At 42.1% G+C, this 27,830-nt stretch overlaps 1 protein-coding gene across 3 annotated transcripts in view; it reads left to right on the top strand.

Annotated features, from left to right (window-relative positions):
- Window positions 1–27,830, top strand: part of RORA (RAR related orphan receptor A) — a 714,631-nt gene that overhangs the window by 608,308 nt on the left and 78,493 nt on the right. The window contains exon 1 of one of the 3 annotated variants that reach the window (XM_047861985.1): window positions 8,594–8,743. The exons of the other annotated variants lie outside the window; for them this stretch is intronic. Within the exon in view, the coding sequence (XP_047717941.1) occupies window positions 8,713–8,743 (31 nt within the window). The 5' untranslated portion in view covers window positions 8,594–8,712. Of the gene's footprint in view, window positions 1–8,593; window positions 8,744–27,830 lie in introns of those variants that run through there. 3 annotated transcript variants of the gene reach the window in all.

Here is a 27,830-nt window from a genome sequence, read left to right on the forward strand (position 1 = left end):
GAGTGTCTTCCAGTTCTAGTATTTCTTTTTATTCTTGCTTGTTCATAACGGCTTTGCCACATTCCCTCTGTTATATTTCAGGGAGCAAAGATGTAAATCAAGTCACCATTACATTTTAGTTTATGAAAGTGACCTTCACCATAAGATATGTACCTTGCCTTTGGAATAGTGGGCAAGTTGGGGTTTCTGTGGCTATTATTATCCTTAGGCCTTTACAATAAATTCAATAATACATATCAGTAGTTTCTCAATAATGTGTTCCATCACTCACACAAACGAGTCACTCTTTCTTACTTGTATTATGACATTTTCAAAATTAATTTTATCTATATTTTAATTAAGACGTGTTGTCAAAACGTCTAAAGGCCGTACATGGACTATGTCTCTGTATAAATAACAAAGTCGTGCATGACTATAGTCCATAAATATGGACAACAATTTATTCAAAGTGAGTTGAAAATTAAGTGATTGTGCTAAATATTTTACACTATCAAAGCCATTTGTTAGGTGATCAAATAGGTGAAGGAAATGCTATACTAGGTGATATGTTGCAAAAACTATGGAAAGAGCATCAATTATATTCTTTGGAAAAGCAAAACCCGTAAATATCCCTATCTTGTGCTTTTTCTGTAGAACAGCGTGAACTACAAATTTTTTTTTACATTTTTAACAGATGTGTTCTTCTGTTTGAAGTCTTTTTAGGAGTGCAGTCTTGGCCTTTGTAGCTTTTAGTTTCCTTGCGGCCCTATTGAACATTCCATTACCAATATTTAGAGTTGTTTAATCATCCTAAAATAAGAAAGAATTCCCCTTAAGAGTTAACTTTGTAGCAAGTGTTTCTTAAATGTACAAATGGCAACATTGTTTTCAAACAGGATAATTACAACTGTGTACAATATGTTTCTTCATTAGTAAGTAATTAAATAATTTACTAAATTGTGCAATAATTCATAATGACACATGCTAGTCTACTCGATTATAGAAGCTAGTGATAAAAGAATTTCTTGTACACATGCCTAAAATTTATTAGAGTAGTAATTCTTGATTCCTGAAAAAGTCAACTTGCCATTTTCAAAATACTGAGTAATGCTCGATTTAAGGCAAAAATTTTTTTTAATTTTGAGAGTCTGTAGCATGATGGTTAAGAGTACAGACCTTAGAATCAGTTTACAAAGGTTGTTCTTATGGTCCCGCCATGTTTTAGCCTTCTCTTCCTGGCAAGTTACTTAATGTCTCTGTGCCCCAGTTTCTTTGTCGGTAAAAAGAGAGCTCAGGCTGAATTAAATGTTAAAAAGAGCATAACATAAGTGCCTGCCACAGAGTAAGTCCCAAGGAATTGCTCACCAATGGGAAAGGTAAAAGAAGCAACAGCAACAGTGTTGTATAATTATTGGAAAGCCCTTTTGATTTTGGAAAGTTATCTTTGGGGATATAAGGTTTCACCGGATACTCAAAATCTAATGTGAATTTTGGAGTCTTCTGAATAGAACGCCTAACTTCATCTACCTCCCTCCATCTTACAAAATGAAAAAGAAGAGTGCTAATTTTTTTTAATGTGAATCTCACATAGTTAGAATAATTTAATATTTTTTTCATTAAAACAGAAGAACATACCCAACCTATTATTGTTTCAGTACTCGAAGCATACTTCCTCAGTGCAGGACTGGACAAAAATAATAGCTGTACTTCTGAGAGCAGAGAAGACTTCTGATCCAATGCCGTCAGCCAAACGAATCCCATCCTATAAGCTGCAGCTTAAATGTGATCATCAGAACCACTATTGACATGTGGCACAACTGTCTGAAATGTCAATAGTTATAAAATGAGTATTTCATAATGCAGAATAATTGATTACTCTGCTTGACTGAACAGAAACATATTTTCTCTGCGAAAGCAAAATAATGCCAGCATTTGCTCCTGGAACGCTCTAGCTGCGAGACTCGGATTTCCCAATGAAGCCCACCTACTCTGCCGCCCTTGATCATGCATGACAAAAATAGAGAGAACCATCTGTAACTGCTTATCTTTTCTCCATTATTTGAAAATATATTTTTAAGAGACTTCTTAAAAAATAAAATATGGCCCATATACAAAGCCTCTATATTAATAGAACTGTCGCAGATAATTTTCAGAACTTAAATGGATGAGATACAGAATCAAATAACATTCAATTTATCTTGTTCATCCTAAAATGCCCCGCATAGCTTTTCACTCTGATGAAATAACACCCATTTCCAGTTTTATTCTCCCTCTGTGTGCTGTGATGTGGAACTCTTTTGCTCTATGTGTTTTATTAAGTGTAATTTAACTTTATGACTATCAAACCAACTATTAATCCTTACAATAAGCCTATGAAATGGGTGAGCTGCAAAGAGATTTATTTTCTAAAGCGCAATTCTCTTCTTCTGCCCTCAATTATTTTTTTCAAAACTCATCCTCTGAATGTATATAGTTTGCAAAGGTCTCTGCTAGGCACTGTGAGGAAAAGCAGAAGAAATAGTAACAACCTACATTTTGAGCTTTTTCTCTGCCTGCTTCTTGTCCATATGTACTTTATGTTGCTATGAGCCTTCACTACGAGTTTCTTAAGAAATGCGTTTTCTGTCTCTGTACTTTCATCTGTGTCCTGCCCTCCTGTTAAGATGTCCTTTATTCGTTTCTCTATTCATTAGATTCTATTTGCCTTTCAAGGTAGATTTCAAGTGGTACATCCTCCATGAAGTCCTTCTCATAAAATTTAACTTTAAAAAAATTTTTTTAAGTTTATTTATTTTGAGAGAGGGAGAGAGTGGGCAGGGGAGAGGCACAGAGACAGGAAGCGAGAGAACATCTCAGGCAGGTTTCGTGCTGTTGGCACTGATCCTGATGAGGGGCTCAAACCCTCAAGCCATGAGATCATGACCTGAGCTGAAAGCAAGAGTCGGATGCTTAACTGACTGAACCACACGGGTGCCCTGTCATAAAACTTAAGATTAATCCTGCACAAATCAGCCCCTCTTACTCGTGGTTTACATAGCACCTTATTCTGCCCTACATTCTAAGTACTGCATGCGTTTATCTGCTAGATGGCAAGCTCCTTGAGGGAAGACCTGACGTTTTAATCTTTTTGCTTCCCTCTCCATGTCCTGACACACATTCTTTAAATTGTAATGCACAGAGGTTTACATTGTTCATCAGATGGGAGCTTCCACTCTGATGCCTAAGACATAAGAAAGCGAGACCATAAGGCTCCTGAGACCAAGGAGTAATTTAATTTGTATTCATCTTTGTATTCTTAATATATAGCAGGCACTTAATAAATTCTTGTTCTATACACCTACACATACACACACACACACACACACACGTTTTCAGAATTGTAAAGAGCTTAGCAAAAGTGCATTCTAATGGCCATTTTAACACATCTTTATTAAGGTCAATAATTTATGCCATGCACAGGCTCTGTGTGTACAACAATGTAGGGACTGGTGGTGGTGGTGGTGAGGGTATTCCCACTCGTAAGCCCTGCTACGTGGTAGTCACTCTGTCCTTTCTTCAAATTGTTTAATCCTCCCAGTGGCCCTACCAGCCTTATTTCACATATGAGGAAACAAAAGTTTGCTCAAATCACTCAGCTAGTGAGTGGGATAAAGGTTGGTTTGGGGCCCAGGTTTGTCTAATGCTGGAGTTCATTCTACCATACCGTGGAGTTCAGTGACACAAAGAAGCCTCCTTGGAGAGGGAAGTTGATGTGGTGCAGCAGGGAGAAAGGGATGGTGTTCCTGAGAAGTGGATAGGTCGTGATCCTGAAAGTCGTTCTGGAATGTTTGAGTTGTAGGAGCCCTTCAAGGTCCGTTCCCATTCCTTCATTCTACAGGTGAGAGGCCTGAGGTCCTGGCAGGTGACATGACGTGCCCAAGGTGGCATTGACAGCTAGTTGAGTGTGAAACTTGAACCCAGGCTCCGGGTTTTGAGTTTGCTTCTCTTTTTCATATTCCTTTAACTAAAAAATCATTTCATGGCCTGTTCCCCTTCCAGCTGCAGGAGTGGGGTGAGAACACCCCCTGGGAACACAAGGCAAGAAGGTCTCTCTGGCCTCTGACGCGCACCTCCTTCCTTGCTCCCTTGGCAGGTGTGAGTGTGTGTGTATAGTGAGCCACCTGCTACCTGCCTTTTCTGGGGAGGTTACTCACGTCTGTGTGCCTGTGAACTTCACCCTTTCCCTCATTGTGATGGTTACAAAACACCTGCCAGTTCTTGAATTTCCCAATAGATGTATGAGATATGGGGTTCCAGAAATCTCAGAATCCCTTCACCATTGTCTCAATCCAGCCAAATCTTTCACCTCCAACATCCCATTACGCTAATAGCCACACTAATGATTCGCAGCTGTCTGTCAACTGTGAGGTTCAAAGTGCTGTGCAAACATCTTTTCACTGGGCAACCAGCCTTTCTTTAGGGTTGCTCAGATGACTTGGGGAATGGACTTCTCTACAGTTTTCCGAGCCAAAGTCAAATGAGGAGTGAGCTTGTTCTGTCTGAGTCTCCAGGACACCAGGCACATAATACACATTCAGTAAATGTGCTTGATAATGTGACATATGTATGTGTGTGTGAGTGTGTAAAACTGACGATATCTCTTGCCACCAAAATCCAGTTTATTTCACCATATTTCATGGACTATATAGATATATATATACATGCATGTATGTTTACATCTACAACTATATTTGTTACAGATATAACTACATTGTTTTAAAATCATGAATGGCAAGCAATCTATATTAATCTGTTCATCCCCTCCCCTTACACTCATAAATAGGTGGGAGGGCCTCTCTGATACCCTTGGTTTCCAGGTCTCACCAATATTATTCCATTTGTAAACGTTCCTTTATGAGACACTGACTCTTTCCAGACTGAAAATTAAGCACATTTGTGATATGTTATAGGTAAGTCTGTGCCTCCTCTGTAGCTTTCCAAGTAGTCTTTATATAGAATTCTCTGGGTCGGAATCCATTTGGTCTGCAGGAGACCTATGGCTCTATGTCGGTCAGAATGGCCCAAGTCCTACAGATCACAGTCTAGTGGTGGCTAAGAATTCAGTTGAATCAAGCTGCCTAGGACCACATTAACCTTTCACTGATCCCTTTCTTGTTCAGCTAGAAAGAAATTAATTGAATTAGCAAGCTGCCACACACCACAGAGGGAGAATCAGGCCTGGGTGAGACACAGAGCCAAAACGCTCTCTCACATGCAGCAGCAAACTTTGAAATCATCTTGGTACTAGGAGCTACTTGCCCAGTCATGATAAATCTGTTGATCCATTGGTTTGCCAACCCTCCACAGTAGCAGCTCTGTGGTGCGGTTCAGGTTGGTCTACCAAACCCCATTTGATGGGAAACCAAATGTACCCTCACAAAGTATCATTTCTTTATTTAATCTCTGAAAGCGGGAAGATTGGCACCAACTTACCGATCACACTCCTCTCTAGATACCCTGAAGAAATAGAGCAAGCTTTCCTCTTAGGCATTTGGGAACAAGCTGGCATCAGAGGTGTCTCTCCACTGTCTTGCTAAGTGACAGATCAAATGTGAAAACCAATATATAGGGACACAGTATGGGGCGGTGACCATCTCTAGAGGACTCTGAGTTGAATTACATGATAAATATGTTGTGTGCCTTCCTTTTCCAAGATTAGCCAACAGGAATATCTGAATCAAAAAATAATGTATAACTTAATTCTGTTCATGGTGAAGAACTCCCATCCTGTTTAATTATCTCCATGTAAGCAATATTCCTTTTCTATTTTCTTTTCAGGACACTCGGTAAAAAATTTTTAAACATAAAAAAATAAAACTTTAAATGGAAAGACTATATTGCTTAACACTGTTTCCCCCATAGTATTCTAAGCATTTGTTTACTATAATCCAAATACCTATTTCTACATGTTAATATATAGGTGGTAAAACTTGAACTGAAATGTGCATCGTTTATGGCTCAAATTTGGTAGTATTGAAGGAGAACATGGATCCTTTCGTTCCTGACTGATTTATTTGGTTGAGGATTTAGAATTCCATAGAAAAATTATATTTCAAGAGTTTTGTGTGTGTGTGTTTTTTAATAGCCTCTCATTTTTACTTTCAAAGTTTCATGAGAGCTTTGTGTTAATATAAAGAACAATATTATACCCTGGGTTAACAGCTGACGACATTTAATAGAGGCATTTATTACAAATAGCATCTAGCCACACAGGAAGGTTAAGACTTAATATCTGAAATTCTGTTGCTCATTAGTTGTAGGATGAGAATGAAATACATTTCCAAAGGCTAAGGTCAGTATTACATTATCCTGGAAATGTCTTTGTTGAATATATGTGTAAATATTTCAAATAAGTATTATGAGATTATATTTCTATTGGGGACATATCTATAGAATGAGTGATTCTACTACTTGTAATTGCAGGAGCACACGTCAGGTTACATGTCATTCCCGATTACCGATTTCATTTGAAATGGTCTGGAAATAAATACCGATTACTAGTAATGTAAGACTATTTACCTTGGAGTCAGATGTCTGACAGGCAGGCTAGAGCTAATGGATTTGGTTATTTTCAAAGCATTGTTTTCTAGAGCAGGATACTGTTTTTTAAAGGAACCCTGCAAATTTTCCAAGTTGTATTTCTGTATTCATTTGCAATGAGTAGGAAGAGCATACCCATGATGACTTTCCCTGATGACTTTCCATCCTTCAACAGTACAAAGGAAAGAAAATTGTGCTGGGGACCTACCTACTGGATAGCTTGGCTTTACTCTTCCCTGTTAGAGTTGTTAGGCCAAGGGAAATCAAGAACCAAATATGAAGGATGGCGTCAATGTAACCGAGGGGCGTTGCCTCACTAGGAGATGCACTTGCATCATGGGAATGTGGTGTGATTTAATTTCATAACTGTAAACATCACAGTGGATATGGTTGATTCATTTGAAATTCTGGTCCACTTCGCTATGGCTGGAAAGCTGAATTAACATGGGTAGGTCTTGGCTTCACACTTTCATAATTTCTGATTTTTGTGGTTTTATTTGAAAAAAAGAAATCTAAAGGAAAAACTGCTAGGATGGTGTTAGCTGAAATCAAACTTTTATAAAGCTATGGTTTGATTTAAGGTGTGATGAATTTTACTGACCTTCTAAATCAGGACTGTGTAAATTTTGCCTGGAAAAGGAGGGCTGGGAGGGTGGGGAGTACATGAATCCTAAGTTTTCTAGAGGGCTGATTGTCTGCATGTGTTTTAAGTTATAGCCCAACTCAGGGGCAAGGACAACTCAGTTCTATGGGAAAAGAATGCTAGCTAGGACTCTCCTTATTTAATCACCATGAAGGCATCCACTAAAAACTATCTGATCTTTTAAGTTGTAAATGGAAATACAGACCATCAGGAAAGAAAGCAGAATTGAAGTTGCGTGAAGGAACAGTAGCAGGTATGCAGACTGGGCTTTTGAATTGTTCTTCCTATTATGCTCAATGGTATGGACACAGTTGGCAAATTTTTAAATAATGCGAACTCTGGGTACGAAGCATCTGAAATTCATCCTAAGAAGATCCATCTGACAATACTGTCAAGAGTTAAGTTTCCATATGGCCAGTAAAAAGGATTAAGCTTCAAAGTTCAGAGGGAATTCACTCTTAGTTGCAAGTTAAAATTCACAGAGTTGACCTTTAGAGGTACTTTTGTTTTCCTGCCCAGAGTGCCACAATGTCTCATTTTTAGGATGTGACCACTAGAGCCTTTTCCACCTGTAAATGGGTTCTCTGGAGAGAATGCTGGATATGGAAGAGCCTGGGAATTCAGTGGCTCAAATTGGCTGGCGATTGGATTATCATTTAGGTGATTCACAAAAGAGTTTTCTGCTCTCCTTCCAGGTAACATTGTTCCTGGGGAATGGGGGAGGTGTAAACAAGGACCTTTGGTGTTGGTGTGATGGGAGATTACCAACCTCTTGGTGGGCGGGGTTCCCCCCGCTCTGGCCGAGCCTCTCCGGAAAGACTTAGGAGGCATTTACTCCACTCCCCGGAAAGGTCCGGGTGACAGCGTTCTCCACGGCCCCGTCTGGGGGACCTACCTTCTGAACAGAGCTGGGGCGCTCTGGGAAATGAGGGTGACTACAGCCTCCCCCCTTCAGGCCAAACCCCGCTTTTTCTCCGGCCAACTGGAGCATTTAACGCCCCGCGGGCTCGGGCGAGGAAGCAGAGTGGCGTGGGGTTGCGTGTCCCTTGCCCCACGGGGTGGGGACAGAGAGTGGTCAGGCGCGCGTTCCGCGGGGCGCTGCGTGCAGAGAGCACCCGGGAGACCACAGGTGTTCGGAGAGGCAAAGAGAAGGCTGGGGGCCTGGGCGCGGGCCGGGGGCGCGGCAGGGCAGCGCGGGCCCGGGGTGTGCCAGCCGAGCCGCCGCCGCTCACCTGCCCGCGGGGGCGGGGCGGGGCGCGGCGCTGGGGCGCGCCTGCCTCCAGCCTCCCGCCTCCCGCCCGGGGAGGAAGCGGAGGGGCGCGGTGTAAACAGAGCGGCGGCCGTGATGTCAGCCGGTCACATGGAGCCTCTTATGGCTCGGGATGGCTCTCGGCGGGCGGGCAGCTGCGGCAGCTGCTGCTGTGGCTCGGGCGGCGGCGGCGCGGCGGCGGCAGAGGGGGCTCCGGGGTCGGACCATCGGCTCTCCCTGCGCTCTCCGCACCGCGGCTTAAATGATGTATTTTGTGATCGCAGCGATGAAAGGTGAGCCGGGAGCCCCGCCGGGGCCGGGTGGGCTGGCTGCTCCGGGGGGCGGGGAGGAGGGCGCGCAGGGGGAGGGGTGGGCGCGCCTGCCCGAGCGCACGTACTGCCCCGGGCTGGGCGCCGGAGCCCCGCCAGGGCCTTCTGGGCCACAGCAGCGGCGCCACCTGAGCCCGGCCGCGGGATCAGCCTGCCTCCTGTAGGGGGCAAAGGCGCACGGGCTGGACCCCCCTCTTCCGCCCCCTCTGACTCCTGTCAGCCGCCCAGGTCCGCCTGGCACCCGGCGGGGCTCTCGGAAGAAAGTTTGCTGGGAGTCGCGGCGCTTCTGGAAGGGAGGGTAGGATCTGGGGAGCTCGGAGGAAGCCGGGGACGCCCGCGGTCGGTCCCCAGGGCCCGCACCCCAAACAGCTCCGGCCTACGTAGGGAAGGCGCTGCGGCCGGGCCGGGCCGTGCGCGCGCGCGGGGACGCGATGTCATCCCTGGGGACTGGTCAGCGCCCCAGGCCTTGCGCCCTCCCCCCGTGGCGGCCCGAAGGCCCCGAGCGGCCGCGGGCCGGGAAAGTGCGGCCGTTTTCACTCTGCGTCCCGGCGCGGCTACTTACGAAAGCGCCCGGGCCCGAGCGAGAAGGGCTTCTCGAGCGTGCCAAGACTCTCCCGGCTGCCGCCCGCAGCCACAGCGCACCCCCACTGGATATTTTGCGTTGTGGAATGGACGTGGGGAGGCAACCCTGCCCACAGGAGTCGCGGGCAGCGGTGGAAGTTAGACCGCGGTGAGGGCCGACCCGCGCGTGTTGGTCGCGGTCAAGTCTCCCCGTCCGGCCTTCCGCCCAGATCAGGATTCCTTAGCAGGCTGGTGGGGGGTGGCAGGGGGGACTAGTTGAAGAGAGGATCGATTCGAGGTGTTCCCAGGTGAGGAGGAGAGAAACCGAGGCAAGTTAGGGAAGTTTCTAATGAGAAAGCCAAAGTTTGGAGGTGTGCAGGAAGTCGCCTGTGTGGCCCGGAGGAACCGAGCCACGCTGTTAAGACTCTTGCAAACAGCCCTGGAGAAACTCAGCCAGCAGCACGCTGCCCGCTTGTGCGCCAGCAGGTTCCTCCGGGAGATAATCTGCCCGAGCGGCTTCGCGGACCCGGCCGCTGGGAGTGGGGATTTAGAACCCCATCTGCTTGCGGCGCACAGGGAGCCCCTAATGCGCCGCGTTTTTGCAGACCCGGACCGTCCTGCGGGTTCTGCCCATCCGTGCGGGCGCCCGGAGCTCCTTAAACGTTCAGTAGGTTGAGGTTTTGTTGCAGTCCAGGATGAAGGACACTAGTTCGGTGTCTGTGCTGCGTTTACTTTCGGATCACCGAGCTTTGCCTTTCTCCACTAAAGATTGGGTGGCATCTCTTTCATTAATTATTAACAGGCCGAAACGTGCTGGACACTAAGATGAGCTGCTTGAGATGAAATCTTTCTATACGACGTACCCACAGCAAATTTTCTGTCTTTCCCTTGTGGCTTTCGGAAAACGGGATTTAATCATTTTTGGAATATGCCACGGATAAACGAGGGAAAACCTCCTTGTGTTACACGTTCTTAAGCATCTTAAAATCATCTTGCAAAGAAAAAATGTCAAGTTTTTCTCTATGCCCCTCCCCTCCCCCTCAAAAAAACTTTTATGCTATTTCCTTAGTTTTATTAATCCTCTAAGAATAAAATGACCCAAATAGCCTTTGTAGTTAAGATATTTTCCTCCTTTTTTTTTTTTTTCTTTAAGCTATAAAATAGATTTTGTTGCTTGGAAGATGTCAATGCCAGTCTTTATCCATTTTATGTAGTATAATTTGTGTTGATTGAGGGAAGGGTGAAAAGCTAAGACTGTTTCCCCTAATGAACAGTAACTACCAAACAATTAGTAAGGAAAGTATGTTTCAATATTTTAATTTAATGTGATGCTCTCAGTACATACAATTTTGCTTTTGTAGCTCTAGTACAAAGTCGAGTACTATCCCTTGCTAATATAATCATGAGAATCACACAGCCATCATCCCCCAAAAGCTCTAGCCCACACATTTGTCTTGGAGTGACCTCTGGCTGCCATTAGATAATAGATTCATAGTAATGTGCTTTGAGAAAAGTAGCTCAGTACTGGCGATGCAGTTTTCCTATAAGCGTGAGAGAGAGAGAGAGAAATAGAATGCATCTGGACAATTAGAATATTTCATTTCCAATATCATAACATCCTGTGTTTTAATGGGATTATCTTGCTTTGGTGCAAATTTAAACTGAAGAAGTAGTTTGTGGGAAAATGAGGAATGCTGTAAATGTTTCCATATCAGATTTAAGGGGAAAAAAACTGGCCCAGAATCATATTAAATACTTCCCTACTGCCTCTCATTTTTAATAGTTAAATTGGTTCCATATGTAAGAGAGTTTGTATAATTAGATTTTTCATGCAAAACAGAAATACTCTTTACAATATAGCTTTTTGGTACGTGTATGCATGTGGACGAGGGGAGGAGAAAACAAGCGACCATAAAAGAAAAACATTCTCTTTGTTGGCTGATTACTTGTGTTTTTTAAACATCATTAAGTCAGGCCCTTTGAACTCACCAAGGAAGAAAATCCTTGCCTCTGTGTTAGTTGTCAAGTAAGTTTAAGCTTAAAGTGGTTTCATGCTTAGAAGTAATACATCTTCATTTGAGCCATTCTCGTCTCATCCTTCAGTTTTGTTTTTGTTTAATTAACAACAAAATTCCAGTACCCTTTGGATTGCTTCTCGGGCAAACAGAGAGAGCCAGCGATAACATTTGTAATCAGGGGAGCACTAGTTCTGCTCATCAGAAAAGTGCATTGGCCAAATGTCCGGCGGCAGCCGAGCGCTGAAAGGAAATGCAAGGACTTCATCAGTTTCCGTAGATTATATACCCCTTAGCTTCTTGAGGGCTCAGCCTGTGCTCATGTAAATGGAGTTAGAGTGAAGGGAGAGGCTTAAAGGGAATTTCTGTCCCATAATAGATTCTTCCCCCAGCACAATTCATGTGCAAAATGCAAACTTCACCTTACTGCTTTGAAAATACTTTAGGTGTTGGTGATGAGTAGTATTGCGAACTCCAATAAATTTGATTTCATGGTTTTGAAGAATGTGGCCTTTCTTTTTACCAAATGAAATGTGAATTTTATCCCTGGTCTTATTGCAAGCGCCCTATCAATGACACCTTTAGCAGGGATTTTTGTCCCATTTTTGTGACCTTTGATGGGTAGGATTGGGAGAAGGGTGATGGCTAGATCTTGAAAAGAGAAAATGTAAATGGCCGCTCCACGGAGCAGAGTTGATCGGGCAAAGAGGGGTCAGTTCTTTTAAAGACAAAGAGGATCTCTGAATCCATTTGTTCATGGGGGTTGGGAGGGCGGGGGGGGGGGGGGGGGGCAAAGCTCAGACCCTCTATGAAGTAGAGAATATTTTTAAAGCACCATTTTCATGAGCAGCCTCTTAATTTTATATCAGTCACTTCACTTGAAATGCAAAGTAACATCATACTCAAGTAAACCACTTTGCTCTCAATTTGAGTTGAGTACCATGTAATTTCTTTAAAGCTGCCCAGTTACAAAATAATTTCTAAATGGAAGTAATCTGATAGATACATAGATAGATAAATGAATATGATTTAAATCTTAGAGAGTATTTTATAACTAGTAGATAAATTAGTAAATATATAGTAATAGTTCTCACTGGACTCCTTTTTCTCTCACCTTTCCCTTCCAGTCAAGTGAATCACAATGAAATGGATGAGATCAGCAAGTAGATAATTGCAAAGCACCTGCACTAGCACCCAGCCGCTTTGTAATTTGCTCATGGGCATTGAAGGAAATAATATTTACAAATGGCCATTTACTGGGAGAAAAAGTTACTAGATACATGGGTAGATAGATCTGCCGAGGTGGAGTTGGAGTTCAGTTTTCTGAAAATTCTCTTAAATTATTTTAGTCATCAATAAAACCCATCGTATGGAACAAATCTAAGAATACTTTGTCATAGAAATGTTTTGATGCATTCTAAATATTCCCAGTCCTTATTAGTAAGAACTCAAGGTTGCTTTAATCTACATAGTTCATATTTAGTAAGTTTTAGAACCATAGAATCTCAGAATCAGCAGCATAAAATCATGCTTTATGTTTCTCTACTTAAAAAAAAAATAACTTGGAAAGATCCACCAGTGACAACACAGGTATGAATTAACATTTAATATTATCTCCAAGACTATATACTGACTCTCTGAGGAATGATTTGCAAGTTTCCTCTCCCTACTTATAGATCCTCCAATGAGGATACCTCCCCTCCACCCCAACCTTTGAGTCATGGACTTAGAGATTCTTGGAGCTTTCTGTATTTGTTGGTATTGTGTGTGACGTGATGCATGCTTTTTCAGTTAAATTGTCAGAGTGTTATGTCCAAAGAGGTCTAAATAGATAGTAGCATATGATTAGCCCATGTGCAAAATGCAGGAAGGCAGTTGTAAACTTTTGTATCTGGATTTTCTTTTCAAAGTGACATTTGTTGGGGTGCCTGGCTGGCTTAGTCGGTAGAGCATGAGACTCTTGATTTTAGGGTTGTGAGTTCAAGCCCCATGTTGGATGCTGAGCCTATTTAAAAAATAAAAACAAAAAAATAATAAAAATAAAGTGACATTTGTCAGCCCTCATCATATTATAAGGCGGTAATGTGATAATTTAAAAATCTTTGCTCCCATTAGTATAAAAAGTCATGTTACAACCTATTCCATACGTTTGCCGGTGATTTCGTTTTTTGACTTTTATTGCCTCTGAAGTTTACTAGGCATTTCATAAATAAATAGATGGATGATGTTAACCTGTATTTGTTTTGTGCTTTATGTTTTACAAACATTCTTCTGTCACTTAATCCTCCATGGAAAGTCACTGATACTCATGGTGTTTGGTTGAAAAAATGAAGCTCATAGAGGTTATGTGCTGTGGCCAAGCACTTCCGGCGGATAAATGGTAAAGCAAGGGCTAGAGCCCTAATTTCTACTCTTTTCATGCTGCCTCCCCTGGAGGAAGCTGTAAAAATGTCCTGGATATAACTTTGTCTCTAGTTAGTGAAAATTATAACTCTGGCATTTATAAGAGGAAAAAAATAGATTCAATTATGTAATGCTTTGCTGAGCCTAATATCTTTAAATTACTATTTAATAAAATCAATTTGGTACAAATGGGGTTATTCTTATTTGCTCATCATTAGCTCTCTTCATCCATGATTTTCATTAAGTCTACTTGTTGTAAGAGGATCTGGGTGAAATGTAAGCATTACCTTTGTAAAGAATACAGAATACTATGAAACGCAGCTAACCTATCTCCATTATGAGAGAATCGAGCTAGAGATTTACCTATATGTGTTCCACTTATCTTTAGGCAAAGGGAGCATTTACAAATGCATCTTCTAATTTTAATATGCCTTTATGTAGAAAGCTGATGAATCCTTGGGCTGGTGAGTGTTGTCCTGGTTGTTTCCATAACAGCTGAAGGGCATGATTGTGGACCTAACTCTTGAGAAATCTGTTGTCTTTTAGGAAATCACAGGAGAGTAAAAGTTTCCAAGTGGATAGATCTGCAAAAGCTCATTTCTTACTTGATGGGTGTTTACTTTTCTGGTGACTGGACTGAGATGTGTTTATCTGAAAGCAAATAAACATTATTTCATAGAGTCTTGAGGGGAGAAGAAACTTTAAAAGTCATTCAGTTACAGGTCCTATTGGCATTTGGTTCTTCTCCACACACAGCATTCCTGCTAAATGGTTGTCTGGTTATGCCCGAACACCTCTTATGACAGGAAACTCCCAATTGTTAGGGGTAGCTTATTCCATCTTGAATTAGAAAATTCTTCCTATATCGAGCATAAATCTCTTCTTTGTATTTTTAATCCCTTGATTATGACCCTTTCTTTTGGGACTGTGGAGAGCACATTTAACCCGTCTTTCAGGTGAAAGATTGTCAGCTATTTGAAGACTAGAAGTGTGAAACACACACATACACACAGCTCTAACCCTTAACCTTTGCTGTCCCCTGCTCCACTCATTCACAGTAGGTCTTCCTGCAATCTTAATCAATTTCTTCCTCAAGCATACTTAAATTTGTCTAAAACCTCTTGACATTTTGCTACCAAAAGTGGAACCCAAGTACTAGGTGTGTTATGACTGACTCAGCACTTAACCACATAGTAAAGACTAAAGACTTGTTAATTTTGTTTTAAAATTTTTGAAGATACACAGGCTAGGCTGTAACTTTAGGCCATCGCATGACCGGTCCCTGTGATATTGTTGTAATGTGTGAAAGTAGATTTTTGACCTGTTGAGAAATGCCTTTAGATGAGCTGAAGTTGATTATTAAATATCTAGGAAAACCAAAGATATTCCAAAAATAATTAACGGAACATAGAAGCATTGTGAGGTGTTTTTCTCCAAAGTAGTGTCAGAGCTGAGATAAGGCTGCCCTCTAGTGGTTACCTATTCACGGAAAGCTAAAAGCGTAATGGTGCCATTGAATTTCCCATCAGGCTAGTGGAGAGGGTCAAAGGTTGAAATTATTTTCTCAGTTGCTGTGGGGCATTCTTCATCAGATTCCAAAGTGTAATTCATTGTTTTAAATGGTTATTAGAAATGTATCTGTGGGGGAGATAATGAATTTCACAAGTTTGCTTGGGAGATAATAAAGGGAAGTTTTAAAACTGAATTAGGAAATTTTGTTTGGCTCCATAGTAAATTTTAAAATGTAAATGAGATTTGGTTTGTGAATAAACAATTATTATGACCTTTATGGTAATCCTTGTAATTTTTTTTTTTTAGTTTCAACCTTAATTCTATTCCTCGACCGTCAAATAAAATTTCAAAAGAGACTGTCATTTTTTTAAAAAAAATTTAATGTTTATTTTTGAGAAAGAGACAGAGTGCAAGTGGGGGGAGGGACAGAGAGAGAGGGAAACACAGAATCTGAAGCAGCTCCAGGCTCTGAGCTGACAGCACACAGCCTCACTCGGGGTTCAAACTCATGAACTGTGAGATCATGACCTGAGCTGAAGTCGGACGCTTAACTGACTGAGCCACCCAAGTGCCCCAAAAGAGATCGTCGTTTTGATCAGCATTTTCCCCTTTTAAATCTAGAGCTTTTTTTTTTCCAAAAAAGATAAACATTTAGAAATAAGCAAACTATTGGAGTCTTTGGCAATAAAACAATTTTAAACATGGATGCAAAACTATTAACCACTTGATTTGTGAAGACTTGTGGTTAGATCACTTGGTTCACATAAGTGTAAGCACTTTGCCCAAAATATAGAGTATATGTTATGCAAGACTTTTAGAATATTATATATAGAGCTTATGCTTTAAAACAATGGAAGTAAAAATATGTCTTTGTAATTTTTTTTTTTTTTTTTTTAAATTTTTTTTTTCAACGTTTATTTATTTTTGGGACAGAGAGAGACAGAGCATGAACGGGGGAGGGGCAGAGAGAGAGGGAGACACAGAATCCGAAACAGGCTCCAGGATCTGAGCCATCAGCCCTGAGCCTGACGCGGGGCTCGAACTCACGGACCGCGAGATCGTGACCTGGCTGAAGTCGGACGCTTAACCGACTGCGCCACCCAGGCGCCCCTGTAATTTTTTAGGATAATAGATAATACAAGTGAATTATGGGCTCAGATTTTGGTGGCTTATCAAGTGTGAAACAATCGTAAAACAATCTGATACTTATGTTGGAATCAGAAATAAGTATTGAGCCTTAAATATCATGTAAGGAAATGATGCCTTGCAGAAAGAAGAATGAGGATACAGGCTTGTATGAATGTTGCATTGCTCAAGAAGTCAAGGCTTCAGAGCTGAGCTGAAAACCAGGATAATAATAATGACAGGTAATCACCAAGATTCTCAAGGGTAACAGTGCTCATTTGTTCCTACTGGAAAGGTGCAATTGTATCTTTATGTGAAAAACAAGGAGGGAGGAGAAAAAGCAAGGAAAACCTACCGTTTAAACTTTTCCATCATAGAAATAAAATAGTGGCTTGGAAGTAAAGACTTGTGGTTAGGTTTCAGATCAGTTATTGAAGCAAACCGTTTTTCAGATGACGCCACCCAGAAGTGTGATTCTTTCACCACATGAGAAATATTCTCTTTCATAGAATGTTATTTTCATTTTTCAGTTGTTGGGTTTTTTTCACCTTCTTTTATTTGTTTATTTCATGTCACATCTTCTGCAGAACGCGGAACGTAAATAACTAAATAAATTCGTTTCAGCAGATACTTAGTAAGTGCCTACTGTGTGCTTTTATAGAGCAGAGACACCCTCCTCCCAATTATCTCTTAAGCCGTGAATCAGCATCTAAAAAATGCACCGGGAGATTGGCAGCCACACTTAGCCAGAGAAGGCTGTTTTAATACCATTGCTCTTCTATGTTTGCAGCTTCTGTGAGCTACACGCCACTTAAAATAAAGGAGAATTTGCGACCCACAGTGAAATGTTACTATAATTGAATAAAGCCAATCATTCTACTTCTGTGTGAACATGATTTCCTTCCAAATCAGCCATAGGTTAGCTCTAAAATCCTGGCGAAAGCAGTGGTTCTGAAACTTAAGACTGCAACATGCAATCCACAGAGTCTGTTGAAAAGGCCGATTCCTCGGTCCCCCCTGGAGAGAGCCTCACTCTGTCAGTCTGGTCCTCCTGACCCAGGAAGCCCTGTGTTTACAAGTGTCTCCAGGGATTGGGATTCAGGTGGTCCTCAGACCACCAATTCAAATAGTCCTCACCTACTGGAGCTGGGATGAGCCTGGGATTCTCTAGCCCTTCAGCGGTTCCTAAATATCCTTGATCTTCCCAGTCGACTGGGAAGCATTCAAAAAAACAAATGCCCGTTCTCCATCACCACATGAGTGGATCCTGCTTCTGATAGTCTGGGGTAAGACCAAGGAATTTGAATTTGTAAAAGCTCTTCTGGTGGCTGAGGATCTGGTAAGTTTGGGAAGCATTGCTCTGGTCTAACCCTCTTTGACTAGTGTGGAAAGTGGAGCTCAGAAAGGTGAACAATATTAGGCTAAAGCACAAGCCTTTGTTTAGTTCTCCGAATCTCCTTTCGAGCTTAAGATGCCCAACATGAGCAGTTCCCACCATTATTTGGATGTAATTAACACACTTGAGATAATCTTCTGATTATACCACCGTGTGGGAGGAAGTGGACATAACCCAAATCTGTTAACCCAAGTGGCCCAAGCAGGCAGAACACCCTGAGACTTTGGTGTGGCAAATGCCTTTGATACTTTCCAGACACTGTGTGCCTTTTCTGCATAAATCTTCCTAGGCAGCTCTGGCCTTCTGGCATTCGGTGAGCCCTGGGGCTGGGTCTTGCCACCATGGTGACCACTCAGTAGGGCTAGGTTAGGGATTGTGCCGCAGGAGTCAAGGCCAACTCCAGTGGCAACAGTGATGTCTTTTCTGTGTTGCTTTTCTCAGCAACAAAGTTAAGGTGTTAGCACCTGGCTGTCTCATAGTGCTTCCTATTTACGTGTTTTTCAGGCCCTGCACACCTGGCGGGCCTGCCCACTTCCAGGTGCTGGAGGTAACTAAATACAAATGAGGCAGACACAACCCTGCCTTCATATAGCTTAGATTCTAGAATGATGAAACAGATAAAATTAGAACTGCTTGGGTGATGTGGAAGGCAGCCTGCTCCCTTGCACGCCACAATTCCAGACCCCTCTTTCTTTGGAAAACGGCAGTGCAATATCCCATTATTGTGGCAGGTGTGATGCTGGGACTGTGGGAGCCACAGTGAACACAGTGGGCTTAGTCTCTGGCCTTTGCGAGTGTCCATTCTGTTGGGAAGAGGCATATAATACCTAAGTGAACACATAAATGAGCCAGATAAGAACAGGTAGTAACAACAACAAGGCTAACATGGCAGACAGTGTGACAGTTTAGAAATGCGTATGGCCTCATGGGTAAATTTTAGGGAACAGAATCCAAGAATGTTTTTTCCAACTGATGGTGAACGTTTGGCAGTAGACTCAGGAAGGAGCTTAGAGGTCATCTGGTCCCTTAGTTCTCAACCTTCTCTGCACAGTAAACGGTCTACAGAGATTTTTAAAGATACTCAAGCCCAGGCTGTCTCCGAGGCTCATTTTATCAAGTATTGTTCATTTTTAAGCTTCCCATATGATTCTGGCTGAGAAACCCCCAAGTCCAACACCCTTACTTTACACATGAGTCGTTGGTCCCCACTGCAGGGAAGCAGCACTGAGTGGTGCAGACCACTTCCCGCTCCATGTTGGGTGGGGGAAGATGTGGGTTCTCCTCCCAGATCTACTACTCAAATTATTTTCGGGTTACCTCAGTTGCTCATTTTTCCCATTTGTTAAGTTGGAGAGACCGGAGAGCCATCAAGGTCTTTTCCAGCTCTCCCATTTGATGAAGTGTTTGTATTAAAACAAAAAGGTGGTCTGGTTTCTTGTTCAAGACTTGGAAGAAACAGATGAATGCCTTCTAGTTTCCTTATTCCCCCACCTCAACCCTTAGTTGCTTAAGTGCTTTAATCAGCTAATCCCTTCCTTTCAGAAGTAAAGAAAATTTAAGATAGAAAGAGGTGATTACTTTTGGCCAACTATTTAAATGTAAGCACAAGCAAGCTTTCATTAATACTAATAACAAATATGCCCAGACTTAGTTCTGGTAAATTACAGAAATATTTATCATATTCTATCCCAAAGCCTTTCCCCTTTTTGATGGTTGACTTAAAACCAAGGAGTTTGGGGGCAGGGAGGTTGCGTAAAAATGGAAACCCTGGAATAGTCTTAACTCTTGCATACCACAGTAATTTTATTCTTTACCAAATATTCCAGGCCAGAAACTCAACAAAACTTTGAGTCTGTCCTAATATATTATTAGCAGTTTATTAGCCAGCAGAAACAGTGTATCTCCTATGTTGCCAGCTTACAAAAGGAAAATAACAGAACTCAGCTCTGTCATGAAAAATAAACTCATTGTACTTCCTCATTTGAAATCCAGTATCTCTAAGAACTTGGGTTTCATTGAAACATTTATTCAGAAAGGTAGCAGTTCATTATTAGCCAGGCTTGTGTGATGTAAGCACCTTAACTTTATTTCCTTTTGGTGTGGAATGTCCCCAGTGGGGTTTGATAATATTCAGCAGTTCCAGAATTGATAAAGGAGTTTGAAAAGTAAATCTGATGGGAGCAGGTAAATGAAATTAGAGCCGTGTCTTTTTCAACAGAGATTTTTAAAGATGAGTATATTGCCTACTTTATGTGTATACATTTAAGAAATGGGACACGCATTGTATACACAGCCATAGGTTTGCCTTACATATTAAATTACGGAAAATCATCTTCCTCTGACTTAAATTGCATCCATAACAGCAAGTACCTTCTGAAATGATACTGTTTAATAAGATAAGTGGTTTGGCAGAAATCTATTTCAAAAGCAGTGTTTCCATCACAAGCAAAATCATGTAGAACAGAAGCGTTTTGTTTCCACCATTGCGGAGAAACAAAGTTGTCTAAGATGAGTTAAGATGTCTTAAAGTTTTGGCCAACTTTCTGAGCCTCCTGCTGGTGTTGCATTCAGAATCCCTTTTAACGTGGCTTGGAAGTTTTCTCTGTGATTTCAATGGCTGCTTAGGGGAAATAGTGGCTAAACTACTCATTTTGACTGTTAAGATGGCTTGCGCGTTTTCAGAATGTTTTCATTTGCTAGAAATATGTTCTGCGCTCAGGCTTCTCTTGTTGAAGAAGGTTGGTTACCAGCCATTTGATGATGCCTCAGGGTGTTTACAGACAATGTGGGTGCTGTACTATTTGAGCACAGCCCTCCCCCAACGAAGATAGTGTGGTAATCAGCAGGAATGTGAAAACATGTATTTAAGGGTTGATGCTTGTAAAAGGGGTGCCGTAAAGAAACATGGTTGTTCAGATGTAAGAAATGACTGACAGCTCTCCTTGTAGGCATGCTAGTAACAATAAAGTCTAGAAGTTCAACATCAAAGCGATCACAGCTTACTCCACCAGTGACTTGCACATCAAAGAGGGAGTGCAAGACAAAGGAAGTGCACTGAGGTATGTTTCTGCCTCACAGCCAGATGCTCAGGGGGAGCTCCCATAGCTCCCTTCATGAATGCAAAGTGATTTTTGCAGATCAGCGTCTTCATTTCATAAATGACCGGGAATATAAAAAAGCAGGGCAAACGAGCGTGGTAATTGCTCCCCATCACTTTAAGTTTGGCTAGGAAAGACTCATCGCACAGAGATGGGTCTCTCTGATTTCCTTAAGTAACGATTTCTGTAGCAGTGTGGGCAGCTCTAACGTCACCGAATAGAATACGGGCAATTATTCACAAATAAGAGAGTACAAATTGGATATATTTCAAGTGTGTTGTGTTGAATTCTGCTTGAGAACAGAAAACTGGACCTAAGTTTGTAGAGTTATGCCTTTCTTTCTTTCTCTCTTGCTTGCTTGCTTTTTAATTTTTTTAAATTAACCTTGTGGGTGGATTTTTGCTGAATCAGGTATGCATTACTTAACAGGTGTGTGTGATAATGAAATCTGGACCTGTTAAACCGGCTCTTAATTAATTACCAGATCTGTACCTCAGTTCTCTAAATCAAATGGCTGGTACTCCACAATGCCAAAAGTAAAAAAAGAACAGCCTAGATTTGACTCCCCCCCCCCCCCCCCGCCAAACCCTTAATATTAAATTGAAAATAAAATTAACCATGCAAGGATTATGGGTGATTTGAAATACTGTGCCTTTTTTTTTTTTTGCTTGCCTTTGAAATTTGAAGTTCTTTTATAGTTCGTCTTCAGTAATTTACTCATTTTTAAATGCTATTGAAAAATAGTAGTGCTCTGTGTAGTCATTAATAAATACAAAGCAGCTCTCTCAAGGCTCTGGGGAGACCTAATAAACACAACTGTGTTACTAATTGATGCTATACTGAGCTGACAAAAGTAGTGCATCGGTAAACAGAAGTTAGAAAGCAAAAAGTTAAAGAACTATAGGGGATTATGTAGACATCAAGGGTTGGAAATTATAATAAGGCCTCTTTAGGGGAGCAGTAATTTGCATGTGGCTGAATTAGGACACCCAATTATTTCTGAGGACACTACTAAGAGCTCATCTGAAATACCCCTGAAGTGAAAGGCTTGGGAGGGTTGGGTGTTAGATGGGATAGAGGGGCGACTGAGCAGGTCATATTTCCTGTAACTCATGATAGTTTTCCCAATAGCTTGTTAGAGCAGCTTTCTTTGTTAGGGAGGAAAATGCTGATGAAATCAAGAGTACTGCAATTTCTTTGTTCTATACACACAATTTATGTTGAATTGCCACAATGGAATTTTTTTTTTTTCAGCAGGGAGGGCAGGAGGGTGGAGACAGAAATAAACCTTTTAAATCTTCTTTATGTGAACCCCACAAGGACATAAACACTGAGCAGATTAGAGAGTGGATTTATGCTGTTAGTATCCTCTGTGCAGTGGTCCTCAGCGTGGGATCCAGGCACCCCTGGGGGCCCCAAGGCCCTTCCCGGGTTCCAAGAGGTAAAAACTATTTGTATAATGATACTGAGATACCGTTTGCCCTTTTCACTGTACTGGCCATTTGGCATCAATAGTGCCAAAGCCTTGGTGGGTAAAACTCCTGGCATCTTTGCAGGAATCAAGGCACGGACACCGACTTGGACAAGTCGTCATCGTATTTGTTATTACTGCGGGCTTGCTGGTAACAAAACATTGCCAGGTTCATTTGAGAATGTCCTTGATGAAGCAGTAACAATTATTAAGTGTATTAAATTTCGACCCTTGAGTCCAAGTCTTTTTAATATTCTTTATGACAAATGGGAAGTACACATAAAAGCACTTCTGCTACATGCTGAAGGAAGATGTTTGTCTCCAGGGAAAAGTACTGTGCCGTTGAGTTAATAGCTGAACTAGCTGCTTTCTGAGAGGACTGCCATTGTACTTACTAGGACGACTGACTCTAGCTATTCAGACTTGGGTATAGGTCATTTATTTTCTCAAAAATGAACCAAGTGAACCCATCATTTCAAGAAAAATAGCGGGCAGTATTTATTCCCGATAAATTCAGGCTTTCAGGCAAATAGAAGTTTGAAACACGTGCATCCAACACCATTCATTTGACTGCCTCTCAGTATTTAAAGACTTTTCTGATGATGTAGGTGGTGATATTAATAAACGTGATTACTTGGTATAATCTCATTTGGTAATGAAATATGTCAACATCTGGAAGAGCTTCGTAACTGAATGGACTAATGGTTTCCAAGTGGCCAATACATGGGTAGAAGATCCGTTCAGAGTACAAAATACAGGGGCACCTGGGTGGCTCAGTTAAGTGTCTGATGCCAGCTCAGGTCATGATCTCAGGGTTCGAGTCCTGCGTGGGGCTTTCTGCTTTCATTGCAGAGCCTGCTTTGGATCCTTTGTCTCCCTCTCTCTCTGCCTCTCCCCCACTCATTCTCTCTCTCTCTCTCTCTCTCTCTCTCTCTCTCTCTCTCTCTCCCCCCCCTCAAAAATAAATAAACATTAAAAATAAATGGGCGAAAAAAATAAAATAAAATAAAAATAAATGGGCGCCTGGGTGGCTCAGTCAGTCAAGCTTCCGACTTCGGCTCTGGTCATGATCTCCCAATTCGTTCTCACAAGCCCTGCGGTGGGCTCTGTGCTGATGTGAGGAGACTGCTTGGGATTCTCCCTCTCTCCCTGTCTCTGTGACAGCCCTGCTCATGCTCTCTCTCTCTCAAAATAAATAAATTAAAAAAAAAAAAGAAAGAAAGAAAGACACCAGCCCTTGGGGAGTTTTGGTGTAGTATCAAAGGCTATCCAAAATTATCTGAAAAAGCTGTAAAATATATCTCCTTTTTCCAGCTATAAATCTATGTGAGGCCTGATTGTCTTCACTTCAACCAAAAGAACACAACAGATTGAATGCAGAAGAAATGAGAATCCAGCTATCTTCCATTAAGCTAGACATGAAAGATGTGTAAAAATGTAAAAAAACAAAAAACAAAAAACAAAAAAAACCAAAAGGGAACTCTTCTGATTAACCATTTTTGGGAAAATATATTTTTCCTAAAAAATACTTTGTTAATCTGTAATGAGCTTATTACTGTTATTTTTAAATTAGTTGTTGTAAGTAAATATTTTCTCAGTTTCCATTTCTTATACAGTAATTATTGATATATAACCCACATAAACAAAAGCTCTTTCGGGCTTATAAGTACATAAAGGGATCCAGACACCAAAAAGTTTGAGAACCACTGATGTATGGTTTACTCTAGGAGACAGGAGATTTTTGTGCCAAAGCACGAGGTAATAATAGAAAGGGCTTTAAATTTAGATAAATTTAATTGATGAGCCGTGAATTCTATATTAAGCAAAACTCTTTCAAACATGGATTCAAGGACAAGTTTTCTAATGTCTATTTTCGTTATAAAGTCTTTCCCTTTAATGTCCACAGAAGACCAAAATCATTGCTGATGTTACATTTTCAGAGTTGTCTTCTTTTTTTAATACAACAGAGATTTGGCGTAAAATTGTGGTTTACAGAGGCTTTACGATTTATCTTTAATCATCTGCAACCTACATTAGCAAAAACTGTAGTAAATTACTGCTGTTTGTCTTTTCAGTTTGGGCTTATACTGAGGAAAAAATATTTTGTACCATTAGTGCAACTTCCAGAGCTATCCCCAAATCCTGACAGACAGGAGACTCTCCCAGTAATGGGGGCGCTTTGGGGACTTTTACTACTGTCTGCAGTGATGGAAAGAAAACCCTCACGGGTCTTGCCACACAAGGGAAGGATCCCCTCACCCGCTGTCCATCACCTGTGCTCCCTCAGACCTTGTCTAGGAGGGAAGAGTTCTGCCCAGGTATCTGTTGGCACTGAGAGCGTGGCAAGAAGGCTGAGCCTTCGACTAACTTCAGATGTGCTTGGCAGAATCAGTTCCATTTACTAATTAAATGTATCAAAGTCCAACCTTCTCTGAAATGTCTTGTGAAAAATAGCGTGCAGTTAGAAAGCCATGCTCAAATACTTGTTAATTTTATAATCGCTTTGTTGGCATCTAACATATAGGCATTTACGTTGTCCTCTGTGGCTGGGCCATTGGCCTCTTCGTTGTTATCAAATAGGGGGCACATGGGTCCGGGTGCCATTTGGTTTCCTATCAACAAGCTGTCCGTTGATTGGGAGCAAATGCATTTTGGCACATTCTGCTTTTCCAGGGTCTTGCTCCTGACTCTGGTGATTCAGGGAGGAGTTGGCACCCCTAGAGCCAGATTGGTGTCAGGGTATCGGGATCCCTCGCTCCTGGCACGGTTTTATTAGCCAATTAAAGGCATCGGCTGAAACATACTCACTGTGTAAACAGAGGTTGTACAGTGGCCCCCAGCTAGCCTGGCCGTGAGAAAAAGCACCTCATTTCCTCTTGGATCTGCCCAAAATGAGGAGGGCTAAGGGGAGTGAGATGGCCTAGTTTCAGAACAGCTCGCAATGATAATGTGGGGGAAGGATGGGAGTGGAGAGGAAGGAAATGAAGATGGCATCCTCTCTCCCGGCTGTTGAGAAGGTGAAGCTGTAACCTTTGCAAAAAGGGTGAGAGAAGTAACTACATGCCTACTCATGGTGAAAAAGAAAACCAAACTTCCTCCAAATGCCCAAGATAATCATCCTCTTTGAGGTGAAATGGCTCTTGAAACTCCTAGCATTTTCTTACGAACTGAACTTAAAATAATACATTTTACACATTATGTTTGGCCTTATTCACTGGTCTTGACCCAGGTGTAGGAAACTATTTAAAAAACGAAAAGGCATTTTTATTCTTGATCTAGGAGTATTCACTCTCTGAAGATTCATCAAGCTTACATTCATGATGTGGGCCTGTTTCTGTAGGCATGTTGCACTTGAGTAAAAAGCTTACTAAAAGGCTAGGGCATTCTAGTACATTTTTAACGTAAATAATACACTCGGTACTGACAAAATTCTCTAGACCCAAGGCTTTGGAATTTTTCACTGTCATTTAACACACATTTTGTTTATTCTCTATTCCTTTGTACCACCACCTCACAAACGTAAAATTGAATCTATGACTGTACAGAAGGGAAACTAAAGACATTTATATGAGTCAAGTATGTCTACAAAGCCATAACTATATCACAGAGACTTGAGAGCAGCCCTGTGGTTTTCTTTTCTTTTTCCCTCCCTCCCTCCCTTTCTGCCTGCCTGCCTTCCTTCCTTCCTTCCTTCTTTCCTTCCTTCCAGCATTGGCTCTTGAATGACCTGTGAGGAAGGTAGAAGGAGAAAGTAAATCAGAAGACACTTGGATACTGTTATAGGAATAAGAATTTCTCTGAAGACTTCATGCTTCCTGTGTGCTTTTTAGCTCTTTGCCAGAGGTTCTGACCCTCCATAAGGATGGCCTCAGGCAAATGGGCTGTTTTCATAGTCCAGCATTTCCCTTCTCATGCTCTTTGGGGTCTCCTGACTTAGCAGCCGACGGCAGAGTCGCCCTCCTTCTGCATAAATATTGAGTAGTGCACCTCTCCCTTCCCTGTGCCCTGACTCAGTGCTATGGTCTTATGTTTCCTTCTCTCCTGGCTCTTCCAGGTGGCATGGCTGAAATGAATAGGAAGGAATGTGAGACATTTGGCATCGGTGTAAGAGCATGAGTGGATTTGGAGATGTTTCCAAATAGGAGGTTAAAGTCCCAGAAATGCTACATGCTAGCTGAAGGATCTTGGGCAAGTCGCATACCTCTCTAAACCTCCGTTTCATCAATTAGAAAATAATAAAGAAATTGACCTCACAGGGGTTTTAGAAAGTAGACAGTAATACATAGAAGGTGCTTCCTACAATGCCTTGCCCGTAACAAGTCCTTAGTACATAGTAGATGCTGAATAAGTGCTGTGATTAATATCACTCTGTTCACATGGGGAATGGTACACATCACGTACACAAGTTTGCAGTAGGGGTAATGACGTCACCCCATCTTAGCTGGTGCACACTTTTAATGCCAGTGCCCTGGCATCTTAACAGAGGCCTTTGCTGGTGCCCAGAGATAGGAGTTACGTGATCGGATCAGATGGGGGTTGACCGAAGGGGCACTTTGATGATATTCCTCATCATATAACATAGGAGGCTTCTGATTCTTTATTATCCCAAGCACTGCCACTGTAAACAGCACTACACATCCTAAGCCTACCATGTTTAAAGTGCTTCTTCTGTGCCAAGCGCTGTGAAGTGCATTATTACCACACTGAATACTCATGTGAGCCTTTCATCCCTCTTTTTACAGAGTTGAGACTCCGAGAGACAGAACATCCATCCAGGATCACAGAGCTAGCACTTAGGGAGGCCAGGCCTATCTGACTCTCAAAGCTGTGTCTCTAGCCTCCTTGTGATTCTGACCCAAGATCGCAGCACCACAGGAATCCCACAAAAACACATTGTTCCAGACTCGGAGATGGGGTCATCATACACATTGGGGTTGGGGGCTCTTTCAGACCACTTCGGTGGAATGAGGGTAGGTAGTACAGACACAGATATTTACTGAGCCTCTGCTGTGCCAGGCACTGTGTACAAAGTATTAGACCCAGAGAGATGAAGAGAGGTGTAGTCCCTGCCTGCAAGGACCTCCCAGGCCATTAAGGACCTGAGGTGGACATACAATCACAACACAGTGAAAGTGCCAGCTGAGAGAAGGAGAGATGCAATGAGAACATACAGGAAGAGCCCTCCTCAGCCGGGGCAGGAACAGCCCTCTGGAGGGAGGAGGTAAAGGCCTGGCTGAGCTGTGAAGTGAAGGAAGGTATTCCCAGCAAAGAAGAGAGCTTGCGAACATTCTCAAAGGGCTGGACAGGGAGTAAGGTGAGTTGGTGGACGGCAGGTAGTTGAGTGTGGCCTGTGGGGACTGCAGGAGACGAGACAGGTAGAGGAGTCCAGTGTGCTTCAGACCACAAAAGACCCTGGCTGGCCTTCCAAGGGAGTTGTTCTCTATCCCGAAGTGGGTGGGAAGCCACTGAA

This window comes from Prionailurus viverrinus, chromosome B3 (assembly GCF_022837055.1).
Source record: "Prionailurus viverrinus isolate Anna chromosome B3, UM_Priviv_1.0, whole genome shotgun sequence".
Taxonomy (NCBI): Eukaryota; Metazoa; Chordata; class Mammalia; order Carnivora; family Felidae; genus Prionailurus; species Prionailurus viverrinus.